Genomic DNA, 20,473 nt, shown 5'->3' with positions numbered 1-20,473 from the left:
ATTTCTCTCTCACTGCTTGATTTCATTTTTTTTTAAGATATGATCCCATCCTCTTCAATTCACTCTGTGCACTCTGTCTCTATGTGTGTATGCGTGTGTGCATGTGTGTGTGTGTGTAATCCTACCCAGTATCCAGATACTGAAAAGTTTCAAGAGTTACAAATATTGTCTTTCCATGTAGGAATGTAAACAGTTCAACTTTAGTAAGTCCCTTATGACTTCTCTTTGCTGTTCACCTTTTCCTGGTTCTCTTCATTCTTGTGTTTGAAAGTCAAATTTTCTTTTCAGCTCTGGTCTTTTCATCAAGAATGCTTGAAAATCCTCTATTTCATTGAAAGACCAATTTTTCCCCTGAAGTATTATACTCAGTTTTGCTGGGTAGGTGATTCTTGGTTTTAGTCCTAGTTCCTTTGACTTCTGGAATATCCTATTCCATGCCCTTCGATCCCTTAATGTAGAGGCTGCTAGATCTTGTGTTATCCTGATTGTAATTCCACAATACTTGAATTGTTTCTTTCTAGCTGCTTGCAATATTTTCTCCTTCACCTGGAAATTCTGGAATTTGGCCACAATTTTCCTAGGAGTTTCTCTTTTTGGATCTCTTTCAGGCGGTGTTCTGTGGATTCCTTGAATATTTATTTTGCCCTCTGGTTCTAGAATCTCAGGGCAATTTTTCTTGATAATTTCATGAAAGATGATGTCTAGACTCTTTTTTTGATCATGGCTTTCAGGTAGTCCCATAATTTTTAAATTGTCTCTCCCGGAGAAGTCTTTTCTTTATGGGGTATTTATAGTACCTCATTGTAAAATCTGAGTTAAGTATTTGGTCATAGGCTCTGTGTCATCTGCTGGCCTTTGTGTGTTATCTGCTGCTTCAGTGAAACTCCCCAAAATTCCCATTTAATTTCTTGTGCTGACTCATGATATATCAAAACCACAATGGGAAAAGTTGCAGTGTGGAAGTGTATTGCAGTGTGGAAGTGGAAGTGGAAGTGTGCAGTGTATTCCATGGTAACAAAGCATAAACCACAGTCCCAGCCTACAGGTTGCTTCTAGGCCATTATTAAAGAAATTACTTAAGCTGTGATTCAAACCAGCTGCATTGAATGTACATTAAGTTATTTGTTTGCCTGGTTTTTTTTATACCTCCACCTTTGTCAAGCTAGGAGGTGTCTCCCTGGTAATGTCCATGACAAGATACTGTGGCCCTAGGGCAAAGAGCACTGGAATTGTAGTCAGGGGACCTGGATTCATGTGCCTGCAGTCCCTTATTAGTCTGTGTTCCCTTAGTCCCACTTCACCTTTTGGGGCTTTAGTTGCACTATATGAGAGGCTTTTAATCTTTTTCTGCCATGGAACCCTTTGGAAGGCCAGTGAAGCCTTGGGGACCCCCCTTCCTTCTTAGAATAATGTTTTTAAATGTATGACATAAAGGATTACAAAGAAAAATTGAAATGCAGTTATCCAAATATTAAAGAAAACAAAATCATGGACCCCAAATTAAGAATGACTGGACTAGATGAATTCTGAAGTCCCTTACAGCTCGAAATCTATCATCTCATTATAATCGACAGACAGTTTTGAAATTGTTAAAAGTCTGTAGGGGTAGAGTTGTAGCTACTGTGTAAGCATCAACATTTAAGTTGCTAATCTCAGCTTGGCATTTTAACAAAACACTAAAAAAAAAACCACTCAAGGAACATTTTGCTGATCTCTGCTTACCCAAGTATTTTGGTATTTCATATAAAACCCATTTTTATGAGCTCTTTTAAAGGCTTAAATCCTTGCAGTTGAATTGGGCCTTGGTCTTTTACCCATTCCTGTCACTTGCATCAAAATAGCTCAAAGATTGTGACCAACTAGTGGGAAAGAAGAGACCACAGGGGAAGGCCTCTGCTTCTAGCAACACACACCTGCTTGGAGTGGTCAGGGAGGGGCTTCAGCTTTGCCTTTGTGTTCAGTGGCAGGTTTTGCGTAAGGCGAAGACTCACATTCAGGAATTGGAGAAAACATTGGATAGTTTGTTGAAGATGAAAGGTAACTGCGTATCATGGCATGCCCCTTATCTCCCTCCAGGATCAAACCTGGCTCTGATGCTCAGTCAGGTAGGGTTTAATTCTGGATAGATGGGTTAGAGTTTCACTAAATGAGAGACAAAGGTGAGCAGCCTGATCTGGGGTCCTTGGCAGCCCTCTAGGGCAGGACAACTGGATATGGCATATCCCTCACTTGGGAATCCCTCATTAACCAGTAGGAGGAGGAGGAAGAGCAGGAAGATCTCTACATAAGCTGGGGATGAGTTAGGAGATCCCAAAGCCCCCTTCCAGTTCTAAGCTTCTTTGATCTATGATGCTACATGTTTCTTGTCTTCTTAATTCTTTGCATTCTCATTGTTGGCTTGGCGAATCCTCCTCTGCCTCCCCTGGTGTCCCCCTGTTTACAAGAGGGAGCTGTCCTCAGAACATCCTGAGCATTGAACTGTGGAGTGTCAGGCTTCCCATCTGGACAGCAACACCTCTTTCCAACACCTTCCCTTCTTCCTGACAACAGAATCCTTAAACCTGGAAGATGGAAAGGCATCCACTTTAGAGGAGGTCAAAGCAGAGTATGCCATGATGTACTTCAACAATCACAGGTAAGGCACTGTAGACTCCCAAAATTTTAGGACATTGTGCAAACATTTCAGAAGTAACAGCTACATACATGCCAGGCATCGTGGTAGATTCTGGAAGCGAAGGCCAACTTTAGGTCTCTGTCTCAAGGGGCTTATAGTTTACCATGGGGGTATTACATACTTGAATAACATTAGTACACATGACCCTCCTTCTTGGACATTATAGCCCAACCAAAATGGTCTCCTTCCTACAGGTCACTTTATGCTCCATCTCCATGACTTTATATTGGCTCTCCCTCATACCTGGGCTCCACTCCCTCTTACTTCTGCATCTCAGAATTCCTAGCTTCCTTCAAGACTCAGCTCAAGGGCCATATTCTTCTGCGGAAGACCTCCCTCTCTTCTCCCAGCTGCTATTGCCTTCCCCTTGGAAATTGCTTTTGATTTCTCATGCATATACTTATGAACATGTTGAATCCCCAGTGAAATGTAACTTCTTTGAGGGCAGAAATCTTTTGACTTTTGTCTTCAAATCTCCTAGATTTAGCACAATCCTGGGTGCTAAGTGAGTATCAATTGATTAATAGTGCAGAAGTGGGAGGCATACAAAGTGTCAGATGAGGTCTGTGGATGGGGGAAAGAGCATTCATGACTAACTGAGGACATCTAAGTGGTACAGTGGATAGAGTATGAAGCCTGGAGCTGGAAAGACTCATCTTCCTGAGTTCAAATCTGGCCTCAGACACTTACTAGCTGTATTACCTTGGGCAAGTCATTTAACCCCGTTTGCCTCAGTTCCTTATTTATAAAAAAGCTGAAGAAGAAAATGGCGAATCATTCTAGGATCTTTCCCCAGAGAACCCTCAATGGGGCCATGAAGAGTCAGACATAATTGAAACAACTGAATAACAACATAGGGGATGAGGGAAGGTTTTCTGGAGAACACTTTTGAATGGAAATTTAAAGGATGGATAGGAATTCAATGGAAATGTAAGGGAGACTATTCTAGGCATGAGGAGCAATGGAGATAAGAACAAAGAAGTGGGTAAATATAGGGTCTGTGCAGCAAAGGAAAGCAAGTTACCCAGTCTGACCTGAGCATAGAGTACAGAGGTAGGAGAAAGGTGGGGGTGGGGGTGCAGACAATATAAGACAGAACTAGAAATGTAGGGGGTAGTAGATGGTAGCCAGGGGTGAGGGTGGACACAATATAAGATAGAACTAGAAATGTAGGGGGTAGTAGAGGGTAACCAGGGGTGGGGGTGGATACAATATAAGATAGAACTAGAAATGTAAGGGGTAGTAGAGGGCAGCCAGGGGGTGGGGGTGGAGATAATATAAGACAGAAGTAGAAATGTAGGGGGTAGTAGATGGTAGCCAGGAGTGGGGGTGGAGATAATATAAGAGAGAACTAGAAATGTAGGGGGTAGTAGAGGGTAGCCAGGAGTGGGGGTGGAGATAATATAAGAGAGAAGTAGAAATGTAGGGGGTAGTAGAGGGCAGCCAGGCCATGAAATCTGAGCTTCATACAGTTGGCAGGTCAGTGCTACTTTTCATCAAAAAAATGAAATGAGCAGGTGTGTGCATGAGGAAGATGAATCTGGTGGAATAGGATGGGAGGAGAAAATACAAGAAGGAAGATCATTAGGAGATCATCATTGTAGTCCAAGTCAGTGGGACAATTGAATTAGTCCAAGGCTCTGAACTAGGGAGTGGAAATGAAAGTAGAGAGAGGGAGGGATAAATGTTAAAGATGCTATCCATTTAACATGTGTCTCTGTTTCTTTCCCCAGCATGACATCAGAAGCCATGGGTGAGAATGGTGAAACAATCTGGTACCTGATTCAAGAGCTTGACAGAGAAGCTGTGGAGGAGGAAGAAGAGAGGAGAGATGAGTTTTCCAACTTGTCCTCGATTACCTCATCTCCTGACTTGTTGGAATTTGAACGGTATGTAAGTGACAGCCTACTTGTCAATGGTTGGTGGTGTTGGTAATGGGAGTGTGTTTGTGTGTGTGTGTGTGTGTGTGTGTGTGTTTCTGTGTGTGTGAGAGAGACACAGAGACAGAGACACAGAGTGTGTGTGTGTGTGAGAGAGAGAGAGAGAGAGAGAGAGAGAGAGAGAGAGAGAGAGAGAGAGAGAGAGAGAGAGAGAGAGAGAGAGAAGATTGGCTCAGTCACAGAGCAAAAAGGCATTGACCTAGACTAGTTCTCTGCTTGGTGAAATGGCTTATGGTGGGCCTTCTAGGTTCCTTTTCATAGTTTTCACAACTATCTCTAGAAGCAGAGGTTTATGACTTGGAACATCTATCTAAGTCTTTATCTCCCTATCTATCCACACATACGTACATATACATATATGTGCTATATATACAGGTATCACTATATTTTAATATAAATTGGCTTTCTTTGTAAACTTGTGTGTTTTTTTTAATACCTTTAAAAACATTATTCTGAGAAGAACGGGGTCCACAGGATTCCGAAGATGGCTAATGGGGTTCATTATAGATTGATTGTATCTTATCCTTTAAATAGAAAAGCAAGTTGTATATAATAGACATTTGCAATGTCATGGGCAAATACTCTTTCTCTGTTCTGTGTTTATACAGATGTATAAATGTCCATTGTTTTTGGAGGTTGTTAAAATAGTAAATTAAAATAAATAAAGGGAGAGAGAGAAAAACAAAAAGTGAGGGGTTTGGACTAAAATCCTCTAAAATTCCTTTTAGCTCTGAATTTCTGATGTGTGATCTTATGACTTGAACAGTGACATGGAAAGGCAGCCCTGTGTCAGCCCCTCTTCTCCCAGGCAGAGGTTAACCACGATGTGCCAAGCATCAGGGTAGAACTTGGCCAGCAGAGGGCAGCAATATGATGCTTCTGTAGAGTCTTTGGGCATTTTCCATGCTCAGATAAAAAATCTATGGGTTGTCCAACACAGCAGACATTTACCTGGATCATTCTCCATAGAACTCTTGTTGGAGGCGGGGAAGACAGCACCTGTTATGTGACAAAGGGGTCCTTTCGTCCCAGAGTAACAGTAGCATTAACATTTACGTAGTGCAGACTAGAACCTCAGGTTCCCACTCCAAATCCAGTATGCCCAGTATACTAGATAATAGCTAGCATTTATATAGAATCTACTATGTACCCTGCACTATGCTAAGCACTTTACAAAGGTGCTCTTATCATCCTTATTTTACAGCTGAGGAAACTGAGGCAAACAGAGGGTAAGTGACTTGCCCAAAATCATATGACTGGTAGTTATCTAAGATTAGATTCAGTCTCGGGATTTCCTGACTCCAGACCCGGTTTTCCATCCACTGTACCACCTACCTACCTCCACCATACCACCTAATCACCTTAACACGTCTGTCCCTCGATACCCATTCCCTAATAAACCTCTCTGCTCAGCCAGGACCTGCTGAGAGGCTCCTTTAAGAGTATTACGTAAGCCCTGTCCTGCACAGGAAGTACATAGGTCTTACACTGAACTCTCTGATATGACAGAAAAGACATAAAGAAGCTCTTCTTCTCTCACTCCCTAGCTCCATTTTGTTGAAGGAGAATTAATTATAATAATAACTAACATTTCTATAGCACTCTAAGTTTTATAAAATATTTTATACCTATTGTCTCATTTAATCTTCACAATAACCTTATGAGTGAAGTGCTATTATTATCCCAATTTTAGAGATCAGAAAACTGTGACTAAGAGTGAAGTGACTTGCCCAGGGTCACACAGCTAATAAGTGTGTAGAACTCACATACTTGGAGTCCAAGTACGATACTTAATTTGCTACAACATCAAAGCATGAGTTTCATAGCTCAGGGTCCAGATTTCCCACAAAGTTCGGGACCCCTTCCTTCCCAAGGTCCCTTGCCAAGATTAATTTCTTTTCTTGTGGTCCCTGCAGTTGTAGCATCCATAGAAACACAGAATTTTAGAATTGCAGAGGGACCTTAGGGTTCTCAGTTTATAGTATCATAGGACCTCAGAATCATAAAGGAACTCAGGGGTCATTCTAGTCCAACCCCAAATCATTGTAGGAATACTCCCTGTACATCATGTGTGACAAGAGGTCATACAGCCTCCCCTGGAAGACCTTCTAGTGGTAAGGAATTTATGAACCTATGAGATAGTCGCTGACTTATTTGGACTTTGCTTGTTAAGAATCTTTTTTTTTTGATTTGTTGCCAAATGTAGCTGAAATCAGTATGACTCTTCTACGGGGCAGGCAGAGATAAAGTCCTTGCCTAATCATGAAGACTGAGGGAGTCATCAAGGGTATTCTCCAAAAGACCTCAGTAGCATTTCACAACAATGTTCCATCTTTACCAGCAAATCAGGATTTTCCTTGTTTACAAACCCAGAAACAGAACCAGAGCTGGTATAGGCCTCTCACCATGCTCATTCCCAGCCAGGACAGGTCCGTGATTTCTGGTTGAATGCCCCAAGGATGTCCTGCTTTAGCCTTTGGGAATGCAGCAGCAAAGTTAAATGACCCCAAGAACAAGTAGGGCATCAAAATGATGCCACCAACTCATTCTCATCCCATCACAAGAAAATCCTAAGATCTAGGACAAAGCTGGGTCTAATATCAGAAGGCAAGCCACTTTGGGGAGCCCATTCCCAACCCTACTGATGATCTGGGTTGGGTCATTTCATTATTCTCTGCTTCAGTCTTTTCAGCTGTCTCATAGGAAGAATGAATCCTGCTACCACTTCCTGTGTCCACTGCTCTGCCGTGACTAAGGAGCACATAAGTGTTGTTAAAATCATTTTTATCAACAAGCATTTATGTTCTCTCTCTCCACAATGAACAAAAAAAATCAATCAATTCCTTGCAACAAATGAGCATAGTCAAGTAAAGTGAATTCCCTCATCAGCCTTGTCCAAGAATGAGTATGTCAGACTGTGTTGGGAGTCCATCATCTCTCTGGCAGAAAGTGGGCATCATTGGGGGTCTTTTGGAATGCACGAACATTTGTCAGAGGATATTTTAGAAGAGATTCCTGCTCTGACGCAGATGCTGGATTCTTGTCATCCCTTTCTCGGTTGGCTAATGTCCCTAAGCTGAGATTCTGTGAAACAATCACACCTCAATGAAACATGGGCAGGGGGAGTAAAAAGTGGGGAGCAGCACCTTTGACCTCCTAGTGACCACCCTTGATCACCACCCCTCTCCTACTGCTGGCTTTCTTCTCTTCTAGATATCTCTACTTCTACAAGCAGACAGTGGACCTTCTGATCCAGAATGGAATCATCTCCCTTGAGCAGGTGTCCCTGCCCATTGTCTCTACAGTCATCTCCCATCTGTGGCAAGAGCTTCCAGAAGAGAAGAGAGAAAGTATCCTCCAGGCCTGCGTTCAGAGACAAAGCAGCTTTGTCAATGCAAAGGCTCCCTTCCAGGAGCCTGAGTATCTTGCTGAGGACAGTGTGAAGGACAGTGGAGTTGGCAGCCAAGAGGCCAATGAATCCCTGGTCTCCACTCCAGAGGAGGTAAGTGGGTCTTTTGGAGGAGACAGAGGTAGGTCCAGAAGACATAACCATTGCTATAGATAGAGAAAGAGGCCAGGAAACTTCTCCAGGGTGACATCAATGTGTCAAGAATGTCACTAGAATCATAGCTGATATCTTTGGAAGTTTGCACTACCACAATGCTGAATTGTTGGTCATGCAGGGATTTTTTTTTTTTTTACTAGATCCATGATTTTATTTGGATAGGGCACTCTAGGTGGTTGTGAAGAACAACAACTTTGATTCTCTTAGACTGGTACTGCCTGAGTCACTTCGAAATTCAGAGTCCTGGGCAGGGTCACAGAGACAGAATATGTCAAAGGCAAGAGTGGAAGTCAATTCTTCATGGTTCTAAGGGCATCTTTTCTATTCACTATAACAGGAAACCTCTATAGCTACCTATTCATTCTGTCAGTCATGTCTGATTCTTTGTGACTCCACTTGGGGTGTTCTTAGCAGAGATAGTGGAATAGTCTTGCCATTTCCTTCTCCAGCTCTTTTTATAGAGGAGGAAACTGAGGCAAGAGGGATTAAGTGACTTGCCCAGGGTCATACAGCTAGGAAGTGTATGAAGCTGCATTTGAATTCATGAAGATGAGTCTTCCTGACTCCAGGCCCAGCACTCTACCCTTTGGACCACCTAGCTTCCCATCTATAGCTACTACCTGCAGGGATTGTAGAAGAAAAAACTCAGAGGATAAGTTTGAGTCTTCAGGTAGCTGTAACAACCATTGGCCCAACTGTGGTGGAGAGCATGGGTCAAGGGGAGGTTGTTGTTATTCAGTCATGAGGTCAGGTCTGTCTCTTCACGTCCTCATGGACCATATTATCGCTGGGGTCTTCTTGGTCATTTCCTTCTCCGGGTAACAGAGATTAAGTGACTTGTCTAGGGTCACACAGCTGGCAAATATCTGAGGTCAGATTTGAACTCAGGTCTTGCTTACTTCCAGCACTCTGTCCACTGAACCATCTAGCTGCCTCTTCAGGGGAGGTTACCAACTTGCTAACTGACTGAGATGTCCTGTAAGAAACTTTTCTGGCCTGCGAGAGATTCAGGGGACCCGAATCATCCTACCACCAATGAGGACAGAGAGGACTATTTGTTCCAACCCACTCTGGAAGGTCCCAGTATGATTCTGACTCCCCATGATTTTCCAGCCTGTCAAGGCCCAGTAAGAGTTAGGGGCATACCTTGAACTGATCTCCCTTAGCAGGATCAGCACCCACAATGGAAAGATAGCATGGGATCAACCACATACACAAGTGAGATGTTGGGTAATGGAATTCTCGGCGTAGTAATCAGGGAAGGCCTTAGGAGAAGGAGAACTTGAAAGAAGTAATGGGAGATGGAGGGGCAGAGAAGAGAGTGGAAAGTCATTTCATGATGCGGGCAAAAGCACAGAGTCCAAAAGGAACAATGTGTATGAGAACAATATGGCAGATGGACTGATTGGGCTGATGTGGAGGAGGAGGTAGAAATAACGAGAAATGAGTTTCAAACGGTTCTGTGGCCAGTTAATATGGCAGAACCAGAGGTGGGGGCCACCAGACTGCCCAGAGAAAATGAACGAGCCCCGGCTGAAAATGAAGCAGGTCGATATATGCCAGTCAGCACAGTATTGGGCCCATGAGTGGGTAAAGAAGGATTAAAAAGAAGGATCCTTAACTTCCTTCAGGTCTCAGTTCAGGTACTGTACCTCCTACGTGAGGGCTATCCTAATTCTCCCTACCCAACTATTAATGCTTTCCCTCTCACCTGCCTCTCCCCAAGGAGTTACTTTAATTCACTTCATCTGTATATAGGGTGTCCCAGAAGTCTTAGTGCACCTTGTAGCTTGCTTTTTTTTTCATCTATGTATGTACATGCTGTCTTCCCCTACCTGCTCTGGTTGAATGTTAGCTTCTTGAAGGCAGGAATTATTACTATTAATGGCTTTGTTTCTCCAGCCCTTAGGGCAGTTAGGTGGCACTGTGGATAGAGCAGCAAGACTCATCTTCCTGAGTTCAAATATGGCCTCACATATCTACCAGCTGTATGACCCTGGGCAAGTCACTTAACCCTGTTGGCCTCAGTTTCCTCATCTGGAAAACAAGCTGGTGAAGGAAATGACAAACCACTCCAGTATCTCTGCCAAGAAAACCCCCAATGGGCTCATGAAGAAATCAGACACAACAACCAAAACCTCCAGTCCTTAGCACAGTGCCAAGCTTGTAGTATTTGATTATTGAATGGATGGTTGGATGGAGAGATGCATGAATGAATGAATGAATGAATGAATGAATGAATGAATGAATGAATGAATGAACGAATGAATGAATGAGGTACTTAAAGTGGGGAAGGGGAAAACTCATGGTTCCAGAACACCAGCCTCATTCTTCTGTCCCCTTATTCCTTGCCATCTTCCCAAGTACCCCACTTGCCAGGATATAGATTTATTATCAACCTTGGCAGACACAGAGGGGAAAGTTTGAGGGCAAAGAGGAATGAGTGGTGAGGTCTCTAACTAGTGGGGAGATCAGGACAGCTGTATGCAGGAGGGGCAATTAGACTCCATTCCTCGAAGGCTTAGTGTAAGGATGAGTGAGATAAGACATATGGCATTATCTCATTTTAAAATAGCACTTGATAATTGCCTGTCCTTTGCCAAGTGTGGTATTTGACACCGTGCACAAAATTGGAGTGCAGCTCTGTTCACTCAGATGTCTTGTTTATTTGGCCCAATCTGTTGGGGAAACCTTCCAGTAAAGGAGAGAAGTCTCTAGCTTGGAATCTCATGCATCCAGGAGATGTCTGATAAGTCTTAGCAATTGAAAAGTTTCCAACAAACGAGAAAAACTAAGTTCATTCAGATCTAAGATACATTAATAAAGATCTACTTTCTTGCATGACACAGTGATTCCTGACCCTAATGCAAATAATTTACCAAATAAGTCTTGGAGAATTGCCCAAATCTCAGAGAGGTTCAGGGGTTTTCACATGGTCATAGAGCTATTAAGTATCAGAGGTACTTGGGGACTCGTAGTTAGAGCTCTTGAGTTGGAATGTGGGACATCCCAATCCTAGAAGCAGCACTCACTGATAGGCTCATAGACTTAGAGCTGGAAGGGCCACCTAATTCAATCTCCTCATTGTACAGATGAGGAAACCAAGGCCCAGGGAGGCTAAGTGTCTTGCCTAAAGGCCCACAGATAGTAAGCAGTAGATTTAAACTCAGGTCTTCTGGCACCAAAGCCAGTGCTATACCACATTGCCTAGGATATGGCACGGATAAATAAATAGCAAACCAAATACTTCCTACTTATACAGTGCTTTACGATTTGCGGTGTGCTTTGCTATGATAACCTTGGAAGGGAGGTATAAGGAAAATAAGTGTTATCATCCCCATTATTAAGATGAGAAAGCATAGCAAGGCTTAGCAGCTAGGTGGAGCAGTGAATAGAAGGTCAGGAAGACCTGAGTTCAAATTTGTCCTCAGATGCTTCAGAGCTATGTGACTCTGGGAAAGTCACTGAACAGGCTACCTCAGTTTCCTTGTCTATAAAATGAGATAGACAAAGAAATGACAAACCCTTCCAGTATCTTTGCAAAGAAAACCCCAAATGGGGTCATGAAGAGTGAGGCACAACAGAAATGACTGCACTGACTGAACAGTAACGAGAAAGGCTCAAGAGAGGGTGTTGTTCATTATCACACAGCTGAGAGCGCTAGAGTCTAGGCTTGAACCTGGGTCTTCTGTCATCAGGTACAATGCTCTTTCTATTATCTATTCCATCTCTTAAACCCTTGGAGGCAGAGGGAGATGCAGTTCTTAGTTTGCAGGTATCACCAGTGTCCTAAATGTGGGTCCAGTGTACGTATACACACAACACACAGTGGAGTTTTGGTGCCTCCTCTTTCTTTGAGAATGGGGCTTCTCCTTAGTGGAGCGATAAGAGGAGTAAAAGGGTGGTCTCCTCTTTTGTTGTTGTTTAGTCATGCCTGACTCTTCTTGACTCCTTTTGGAGTTTTCTTGGCAAAGATACTGGAGTGATTTGCCATTTCCTTCTCCAGCTCATTTTACAGATGAGGAAACTGAGGCAAACAGGGTTAAGTGACTGGCCCAGGGTCACACAGCTAGTAAGTATCTGCGGCCAGATTTGAACTCAGGAAGATGAGCCTTCCTGACTCCAGGCCAGTACTCCCCTCCTACTGTACCACCTAGCTGCCCATAAGTAAAGTATACTCCAGGCACCAAATAATTAGATTTTCTTTTCAGTCAGTGATCATGTTCTTCATTCCAGGGATGCCTATTGCTACGAATTGAGAATTTAAAAGATAGTCACTTTTTTGTTGTTACTACAGCCCTTTGCTCAAAATTGAAGCATGTTTTTTGTCCCGTTCAACCGAAATTTAGCTTCATGGATGCCATCATCTATCTATTTGTCTTATTTAAAGGCATGGATAGATCCTAGGCCATTCATTCTAACCAAGTTCCATTAACTTTATTCGAACTCTGAATGTGTCGGAATATGACGTTGCAAGTAGAGGAAGTTATTAACAAAAATCTCTTCTTTATGGTAGATATTGATTTATGTTACCAGTTTCTTGGGTGGTCTCTGGTACCGGTGAAGACCCCTGAATTTGTTCAACATTACTCATAGGAGTGTTAAACAGAAACTGGTGTTTGAGATCTTTACTAAGGATATTTGTACTTTCATATTTTCTTGTTTTTCTACTACTTGGGAAAAGTATTTCGTATATACTAAAGAACAGGTGTGCCTATTCCAGTCTCTTAGTTAGTGTCTGACACTGGAACTTTGTTGACATTCAGATTCGATCAGTATCCCAGTCTCATAACAGACCTTTCTGAGCTGAGATATTTAACCTTCTCATCCAATCAGTCTTTCCCCCTTCCTTAAAGCAGAACCCAGTGCCCTCCGTATCTATCCCCTTGTGCTCAGCATCTGCCTGCCCTCTAAGTGAGCATACCCACCTCAGCTCCCCAGAGTCCACTCTCCCTTTTCAGTTCTCATCCCTATTTTAGTTCTCCCCATCCTCAGTGTTCGAGGTAAATGTTCTAAGGACTCAATCCAGGGTAGGAAGGTTAAAGAAGTTGGCTATTGCAATGGCAGAACCAGGATGGTGGGCATGTTCCAAGATGCCCAGTCCAGGACCTTTTGATAAGACCTCAGAATCAGGGAGAATCCTGATGGCAGGCAGCACATTATTAACCAAACAGGGTTAGGAAAGGAATCAGTTCTCTTTTTGGATTTTCTTAATTGATTTCTTTTTTCAAAATGGTGTCATTTCCCAGTATTCTTGTCCCATAGATCCTGTCTTTAAAAGTAGTTAAGCAACAAAAAAAAGCAAAACAAGCCATGGCTTATATCTAAAAGCATGTGGACAGCTAGGTGGCCCAGTGAATAGAGTACTAGGCCTGAAGTCAGGAAGATTTATCTTCCTGTGTTCAAAACCAGCCTCAAACACTTACTAACTGTGTGATTCTGGGCAAGTCACTTAAGCCAGTTTGCCTCAGTTTCCTCATCTATACAATGAGCTGGAGAAAGAAATGGCAAACTACTCCAGTGTCTTTGACAAGAAAGCCCCAAATGGGGTAATGGAGAGTTGGACACAACTGAAATGACTGAATAGCAACCAAAAGCATGTATGGTATTCTGCACTTACAGTCCCTTCCTTTCTACAGAAACCATCTGACCTCTGGAGTCAACATTAGTCAGTACGTACATAGAGGGTGTTTTTAAAAAGTGTTATTTTCCTTAACATGATTGTGGCTTTTATGTGTTTCCTCTTGGTTGTGCTTTAGTCCTGCATCCGTTCATCCAAGGCTTCCTAAGTTTCTCTGGACTCTTTATATTCACGGTTTCTTACTCTATAAGAACATGTCATTCCACTCAAACACTACACAGTGTGTTCATTCATTCCCCAATTGCTGAGCAGTCACTTTTTGTTCCCCATGTTATCGGTAGCACAAAAAGTGTTAATGTGAATATTTTGGATCCCTATAGATCCTTTCCACCTTTGACCTCCTTGGGCTAAATGCCCAGCATTTAGGGTCATTGTGGGGCTAAAGGGAATGAATAACTTAGGCAGCAGTCATGCTTCTACTGTTACCCTTCTGCCCCCTGACCTTATAGCGTGGACCCCACATGAATGTGACTAGTTTCCAGGTTAAATCTTGTTACCAGAAGTTTTACTGCAGAAATCCCAAGCATATTGGGATTCCTGGGTTATTGACTTAATAACCCAGAAATGGATTATTGCTTCTGACATAAGAAAATGTGAACCCTTCACAGATCCTGTTTGAAGATGCGTTTGATGTGGCCGCAGGTGTCTCCAGCCCCAGGTAAGACAATAATAGCTAGCATTTACATGGCGCTTTAACGTTTGCAGAGTATGTTACATATGTTGTCTCCTTTAATCCTTACAACAACTCTATCCAGCAGGTGTAATCATTATCCCCATTTTACAGAGGAGGAAACTGAAGCAGGTTAAGTGGCTTAGCCAGGGTCGCAGAATTAGTAAGTGTCAAAGACAGGATTTGGATCTGGGACTTTCCCTCTCTGAATCCATCACTCTATCTATTGTATCACCTTGTTACCTAGGCAGACACTTACTGGACCTGAGGAAGATAACCCAAGGAGAGCCTTTTGTCTTGTGCGTACAAGCTAACTGGACAACTAGGTGGCATAGTGGATAGAGTGCCAGCCCTGGAATCAGGAGAACCTGAATTCAAATCCAGCCTCAGACACTTAAGAACTGTGGGACCCTACGCAAGTCACCTGACCCTGTTTGCTTCAGTTTCCTCATCTTTAAAATGACTCAGAGAAGGAAATGGAAAACCACTCCAAGTACCTTTGCCAAGAAGAGCTCAGATAGGATCACCAAGTGTCAAAGAACTGAAACAACTAGACAACAACCAAACATTCTGCTGTGCAAAGGCATGTGTTGCAGAGTGCCTCGTGTCACTGCTTCTTCTCTTTAGTGACCTGTAGTGTAGAATGTGACTCCAGGATCAACCAGCATGGGTTCAGTGGCAGGTCTGGGCTAGTGTTAAAATCACACACTCCTTTATCCTTTGCCTTGAGACCACTGTGGATCTTACCCCCATCCTACCCCACCCCCCACATCCCCAGCTTGGACATAAAGTGGGTCAAAACCAAACTGGCCATCATGGGTAGAATTCAAGTATAAGGCACACTTCTAAAATCCTAGAACTCTCAGGATTAAAAGGTACCTAGTCCTCATCTAGTTCAACCATTATCTGAAGTGTGAATCATCTCTGCATAGGCCTGACAAGAAGTCATCCCACCACACAGGGAACTCACCACCACACGAGGTATTTTCAGGTAGCCCTAATTAGGAAGATCCTCCTCAAACAACCTAAATCTGCTGCTTTTAATGTCTGCCTCTTTATTTTTCCATCATTCTTCTCAATCTGGTGACCCTCCCTCCTCTGGAGTCAAGCCATCTATGAGTATCAGCTACTGTTTAGTTTGTAGCAAAGCATAAGAAATAAGTAAAGGACTGAGATGTAGAGAAGATGAGAGAGACAGAGAGAGACTTGATTACATACTTAATGTGTTAGGCACTGTGCTAAGTAGATATAGATAGATAGATAGATAGATAGATAGATAGATAGATAGATAGATAGATAGATAGATAGATGGATGGATGGATGGATGGATGGATGGATGGATGGATGGATGGATGGATAAATGGATGGATGGATGGATGGATGGATGGATGGATAAATGGATGGATAGATAGACAGAATACTTATGAAAGAAATGAGTAATATGTGCTAGGCACTGTGCTAAGTAGTAGAGAGCTAAATAGGTAGATAAATGACAGATGGACAGATAGATGATAGATGAATAGACAGATAAGTAGGTTGATTGATAAATGGATAGATAGAATATTTATTAAGTTGCTGGTAAGACTACACAAGGCTTTCTCTGCTGTTTGCAAGGCAGAGGTTGCTTTTTGTGTTAGTCTAAATTGCTTTATGTTTATCAAGTTAATAAGAATAAAAAGAAATTAAAAAAAAACAAAAAAAGAAAGAAAATGCTGGAGTCAATATTACCATAGTCCAAGAACAGCCTTGCTGAGAGATGGCCTGCATTTATTGCTAACGTTGTTACCTCCTTACTGAAATAAACTTGTCATTAGACGGTGTTGGTTCTGTGAAATGACCTTCGTTGGAGAATGGAGCCAATGTTCTATGTTACTGCTTTGTGGGACGAGGGTAGGAGATGCTGCAACTAAGAATTTTATCCCTTTCTTCTGTCTAGAGATTATGACCCAGAATCCCAAATTTGACCATGAAGATTGTTTTTTAATCTAGACTTGTGATTTCATGGATGTGGGCAGCTCCTACTAGGTAAACTCAATCCTGCTGAAGCAGATTGGCAACTTGACCCTTGGAGTCTTTGAAGGTTGCCTGGGGCACCAAGAGGCTAAGAGACTAACCCCACCATAAGGAGAGTTTATTCCTGTCCTCATCATTTGTGATGTGTACTAAACAACTCAAACTAAGGTCTGGAATATCATGATGTTCAGTGATTAATATCATGAGAGATTAAAAGGGAGGGACCAAGCAGACACAATAGAGCTTTGCCAGGAGTGGGTTACAGAGTATGTGCTATGTACTGTGGCTTTCTTTAGCTGGAGTCTTTGTGCGTGGGAATTCCACCAAGGGTTCAGTAGAAATATTCAAGTGTACCCAGGGAAAAGTTAAAAAGAAACCCAAAACATAGGAGTTAAATATTCTTTTTATTTCTATTGTCAGTTCAGTGTTCGCAGGTTGCAGCTCAGAAAATCCAGAGGAAAACAACCATCTCTATGTGCAGATCATCAGTTTCTTTAAGGGCCTTTTCTGTGCTAACACACAGTTGCCACAGGTAGGACAGACAGCAGAGCAGATAAGATCTCTGCACCCTTGCTTCTCTCCTCGATGGAGGAAAGGGATTTTCCAACGTATTGCATTTGCTTGAATTCCTAGGTAGCTCAATGATATGCCCACTAGCCTTTTCATCTAAGGATCCAGGAATTAAATTCCTATTTAATGGGAGTTTTTCAAGGCAAATATCTTGTATGAAGTAGGAACTGAATAAATGTTGAATGACTTTTTCCTGGTCACACCAAAAAGGAGTCAACTCATTTTCATTTCATTTGGCCTGTTTCCATTTGGGGGTGACTTAAGTCATGTGTTCTCCTATGAGGCTGAAAACTATTAAGAAAAAACTGAGAGAAGAGACAGGAGAGGATGTTTCCTAAGGCAAGATTTTTTTTTGCATCACTCACAAGGACAGAAGAGTTTCACTATCTTCAGAGACCTTCTGGTGAGTAGCCTAGGACTCCAGTTAAACTTCAGTTTAAAAACAAAAGCAGAGAAAAGTGATTTACTTAAGGGCTGCCCAGTAAGGTCAAATCCCTACCTTGTCAGCACAGCTGGACCTATCTGACTTTGAAGAGAAAAAGGCACTGTGATTGTCCTCCTTCATCCCTGTTGTGGGTGGGATGCCGGGGACATTTTGTGAAGGTTTATGTGAAATTTGTTGACAAATTAGAACTCGATCAGCTTTGGGAAGTGGGGGGTGAAGGTGGGATTAAATCTTGTCTTGAAAAAAAAAAAAAAAAGGCTGAACGTGAAATTTAAGGATGCTACCATTAGGTGGCAGTGAACCGTTTGTCAAAAGGTCAACACTGTTAATGTTTTGCCTGGAATTTAGATACCAGGACTTCTCTAGTCAAGCCTTCGGGAACTTATTAAGAGTCATGAATTTTCTACCCTTTATTCATTTTTTACAATGTAATTCTTTACTAAAATAGCCTAAATAATCACCAGCCATTAGTTTAAAGATGTTTTGTATAGTAAGATGTTTTCTTTACTCCAGCACCACTAAGGTACAATTTGGTACCTTTCTCTTGAAACATAATGGTTTGGTTTTATTTTTAATCTTCCCCAGAATTCTTAGCTAGGAGCAAAACTACTGTTTCTGGCTTGGGACCTTCTCCTATTTTTCCCTCAGCAGCGATTTACTTCTTGTCCCCAGCACGGCTGCTGTAGGTTGTTGGACAAGGTGGAAAGGACAGCCTCAACTTGTCTTTTCAGAATTCCAGGCTCTCAACCCTTTCTCTACCCAAAACTGACGAGAGACAACAGTCTCAAATTGTCCCCACGTTCTCCCTTATCCATGAGAATAAAAACCTTTCTGCTTTTATCATTTTTAGTTTCCAGTTCCCATGAGCCTTGGCCAGATGAGCCTGTCAGTGTGACTTAATTTACATAAATATTTACTAAGTTCACCTCCTAAGAACCTGTTGGTGTGAGCTGTGGTTTCAGCAGCTCACGAATCCCTGCCTACAGTTTCCAGAGCTGTTTTCCTGGATTCCTTTAGCACTTTAGAGTGAGTGCACAGGGCATTTTGAGTAAAATGTAAACCAACTGTTTACTCAGAAATTCAAAACTGGGATATAATAAATTGGGTTTTTGCTTGTTCTTTATTTTTTTAAATCTTAAATTTCCCCCCTCCCAGTGGACCAGGCCTTCTGTTCTCATCTTGAGTATCCTAAATGCCTCTTCTTTCAAGCTTTTGCGAACATTCCCTGAAGCTAAAACCTGGTTCTTTTCCTTCTTATGTGGATGGATACAAATAGTTCCTTTTCCAACCTGAATATCCTTTGTTAGAGACTTGGAAGTAGTTTTTCAGCCTTGCTGGCATCTACACTTGGGGAAGGACCAGTAATACGGGCTTTTTTTTTCCTATGCATTCACTTAAGATGCCTCCACTGTCAGTAGGAAATGTGCTTGATGTTTCTTTAGCAGTGAAGAGTGATTTCCCTTCAGTCACCCACATGTCTTGTGAACCCCATCACCCATGTGACCAGTGGGCACACCTTGACTAGGGTTAGCGCTACACTCCAGTTAGAGAACAGAGGAGAACTGAATGACCCTCAGACACAATCAAACTCAAACTCTGTAATGACACTTTTTTCAATGGACCATTTTGAGCCTAGGGTTTTACCACAGGGGACAAAACTTAGGAATTTTTCCTATTCTGGTGTCCCATTGGAGAAAGTCCCCAAAAAGACTTCTTCGTGCTACCATAGAAGAAGGTTGAGTGAAATTGGACTGGGGCCTTCCTTCTTAGAACTCTGGTTTTCTTCCAGAAACTGGTAACTGAAGATCAAAGGGAATGGACTTTGGAAACAGAAATTCAGATAACTTTTGTGAAAGGAGGGAGCAATAGTGGGTTGGTCTGGGGATGATGGGTGGGACATTCAAAATAGGTTATAACTTGGACTGGATAGTTCAGAGAGAAAATGTTCTCACTTTCCCCTTAATTTCTTCCACCCTGGTGTTTTGCAGGAAGAAGCCATCCCACTTGATGATGAGACCGTGATGCTAAGGTGCACTGAAACCTTTGATGAGGACTTATAAGAGAGGAAGACTGGGGAATGTTCATGGTTAAATGCATTGCTGAAAGCTGAGATCACACCCACAACTCCATCTGAGGGTTTTTGGGGTGGACTTTCCTGGGAATGGTCTTAGGATCTGACTATTGATAAAGTATTTAAATGTAAACCTTAAGTTTTGGTCTGTGAGTGAACTGTGTCTTCTTTTAGGTGGAGAGGGGAAAAGTTCTTATACAATATAAAGATTCACATGGGTATTCATACACACACACACACACACATGCATGTGTGTGTGTGTGTGTATGTGTTCCTCAAATTTTTCACAGTACTTTACTCAGACCTTTCCTTCCACATTTATTTCTCTTTGTCACGGTAATTTATGTTACTCAATTCCACCTTCCATTAGACCGCAGCGTGTTCTTTATCATTTCTATCTTTGCATCCCCAACAATGAGCACCATTTCTCGGGCATAGTAGGGATTTAATACATATCCATTGAATTCAACTGAAGGGAGGCATAGCTATCAAGGACCTGGGATACCTGAATTTCAGATGGAACATGGGCACTGGTGAGAATATTCCCAAGAGCTGACTTGCACCCCACTATGGAATCACAGTCTACCTTTCTAGTTCTCTTTATCTTCTAGGGAGGGAGAAGTTGTTGCAGCAAAAAGCTAGAAGGTAGGAAATTAGGGGCTGATATCTGAACCTGGCTCAGGCTGGGTTTATGCTTCAGGTTTGGAACTAGAATGAAACTAGACACTTGTGGACCATTTAACAAAAGGAGGGGTGCTTAGCCATAGCATGGAAAGGATACTCAGCAAGGATACAGGGTTGATTCCATTTCAGTCTCCTTCTGTCTGTGTTGGCCATGCTGCCATGACTGTCAGGTCTGAGGCAGAACAATTCCTGCCTCTGGT

General features: G+C 42.4%; 1 protein-coding gene across 2 annotated transcripts; it reads left to right on the top strand.

Moving 5' to 3' along the window:
• The first annotated feature begins 1,965 nt into the window (after positions 1 to 1,965).
• LOC140533213 (stimulated by retinoic acid gene 8 protein-like) lies at positions 1,966 to 19,697 on the top strand. Of its 2 annotated transcripts, none has more exons than XR_011976837.1 (7): positions 1,966 to 2,037; positions 2,551 to 2,635; positions 4,408 to 4,563; positions 7,828 to 8,116; positions 14,429 to 14,478; positions 16,924 to 17,476; positions 19,507 to 19,594. XR_011976837.1 is itself a non-coding variant. In XM_072652649.1 (7 exons), the coding sequence occupies exons 1-7, from the start codon at positions 2,031 to 2,033 to the stop codon at positions 19,576 to 19,578; spliced, it is 771 nt and encodes a 256-aa protein (XP_072508750.1). In that variant the 5' UTR covers positions 1,966 to 2,030; the 3' UTR covers positions 19,579 to 19,697. The 2 variants fall into 2 exon arrangements, 1 of the variants encoding a protein (XP_072508750.1); XM_072652649.1 differs by having other exon boundaries at positions 16,924 to 17,035; positions 19,507 to 19,697.
• The last annotated feature ends 776 nt before the right edge of the window (positions 19,698 to 20,473 follow it).

This window comes from Notamacropus eugenii, chromosome 3, assembly GCF_028372415.1.
Source record: "Notamacropus eugenii isolate mMacEug1 chromosome 3, mMacEug1.pri_v2, whole genome shotgun sequence".
NCBI lineage: Eukaryota > Metazoa > Chordata > Mammalia > Diprotodontia > Macropodidae > Notamacropus > Notamacropus eugenii.
Note: the sequence above shows the minus strand (reverse complement) of the source record. Positions and strands in the feature narration are given on the sequence as shown.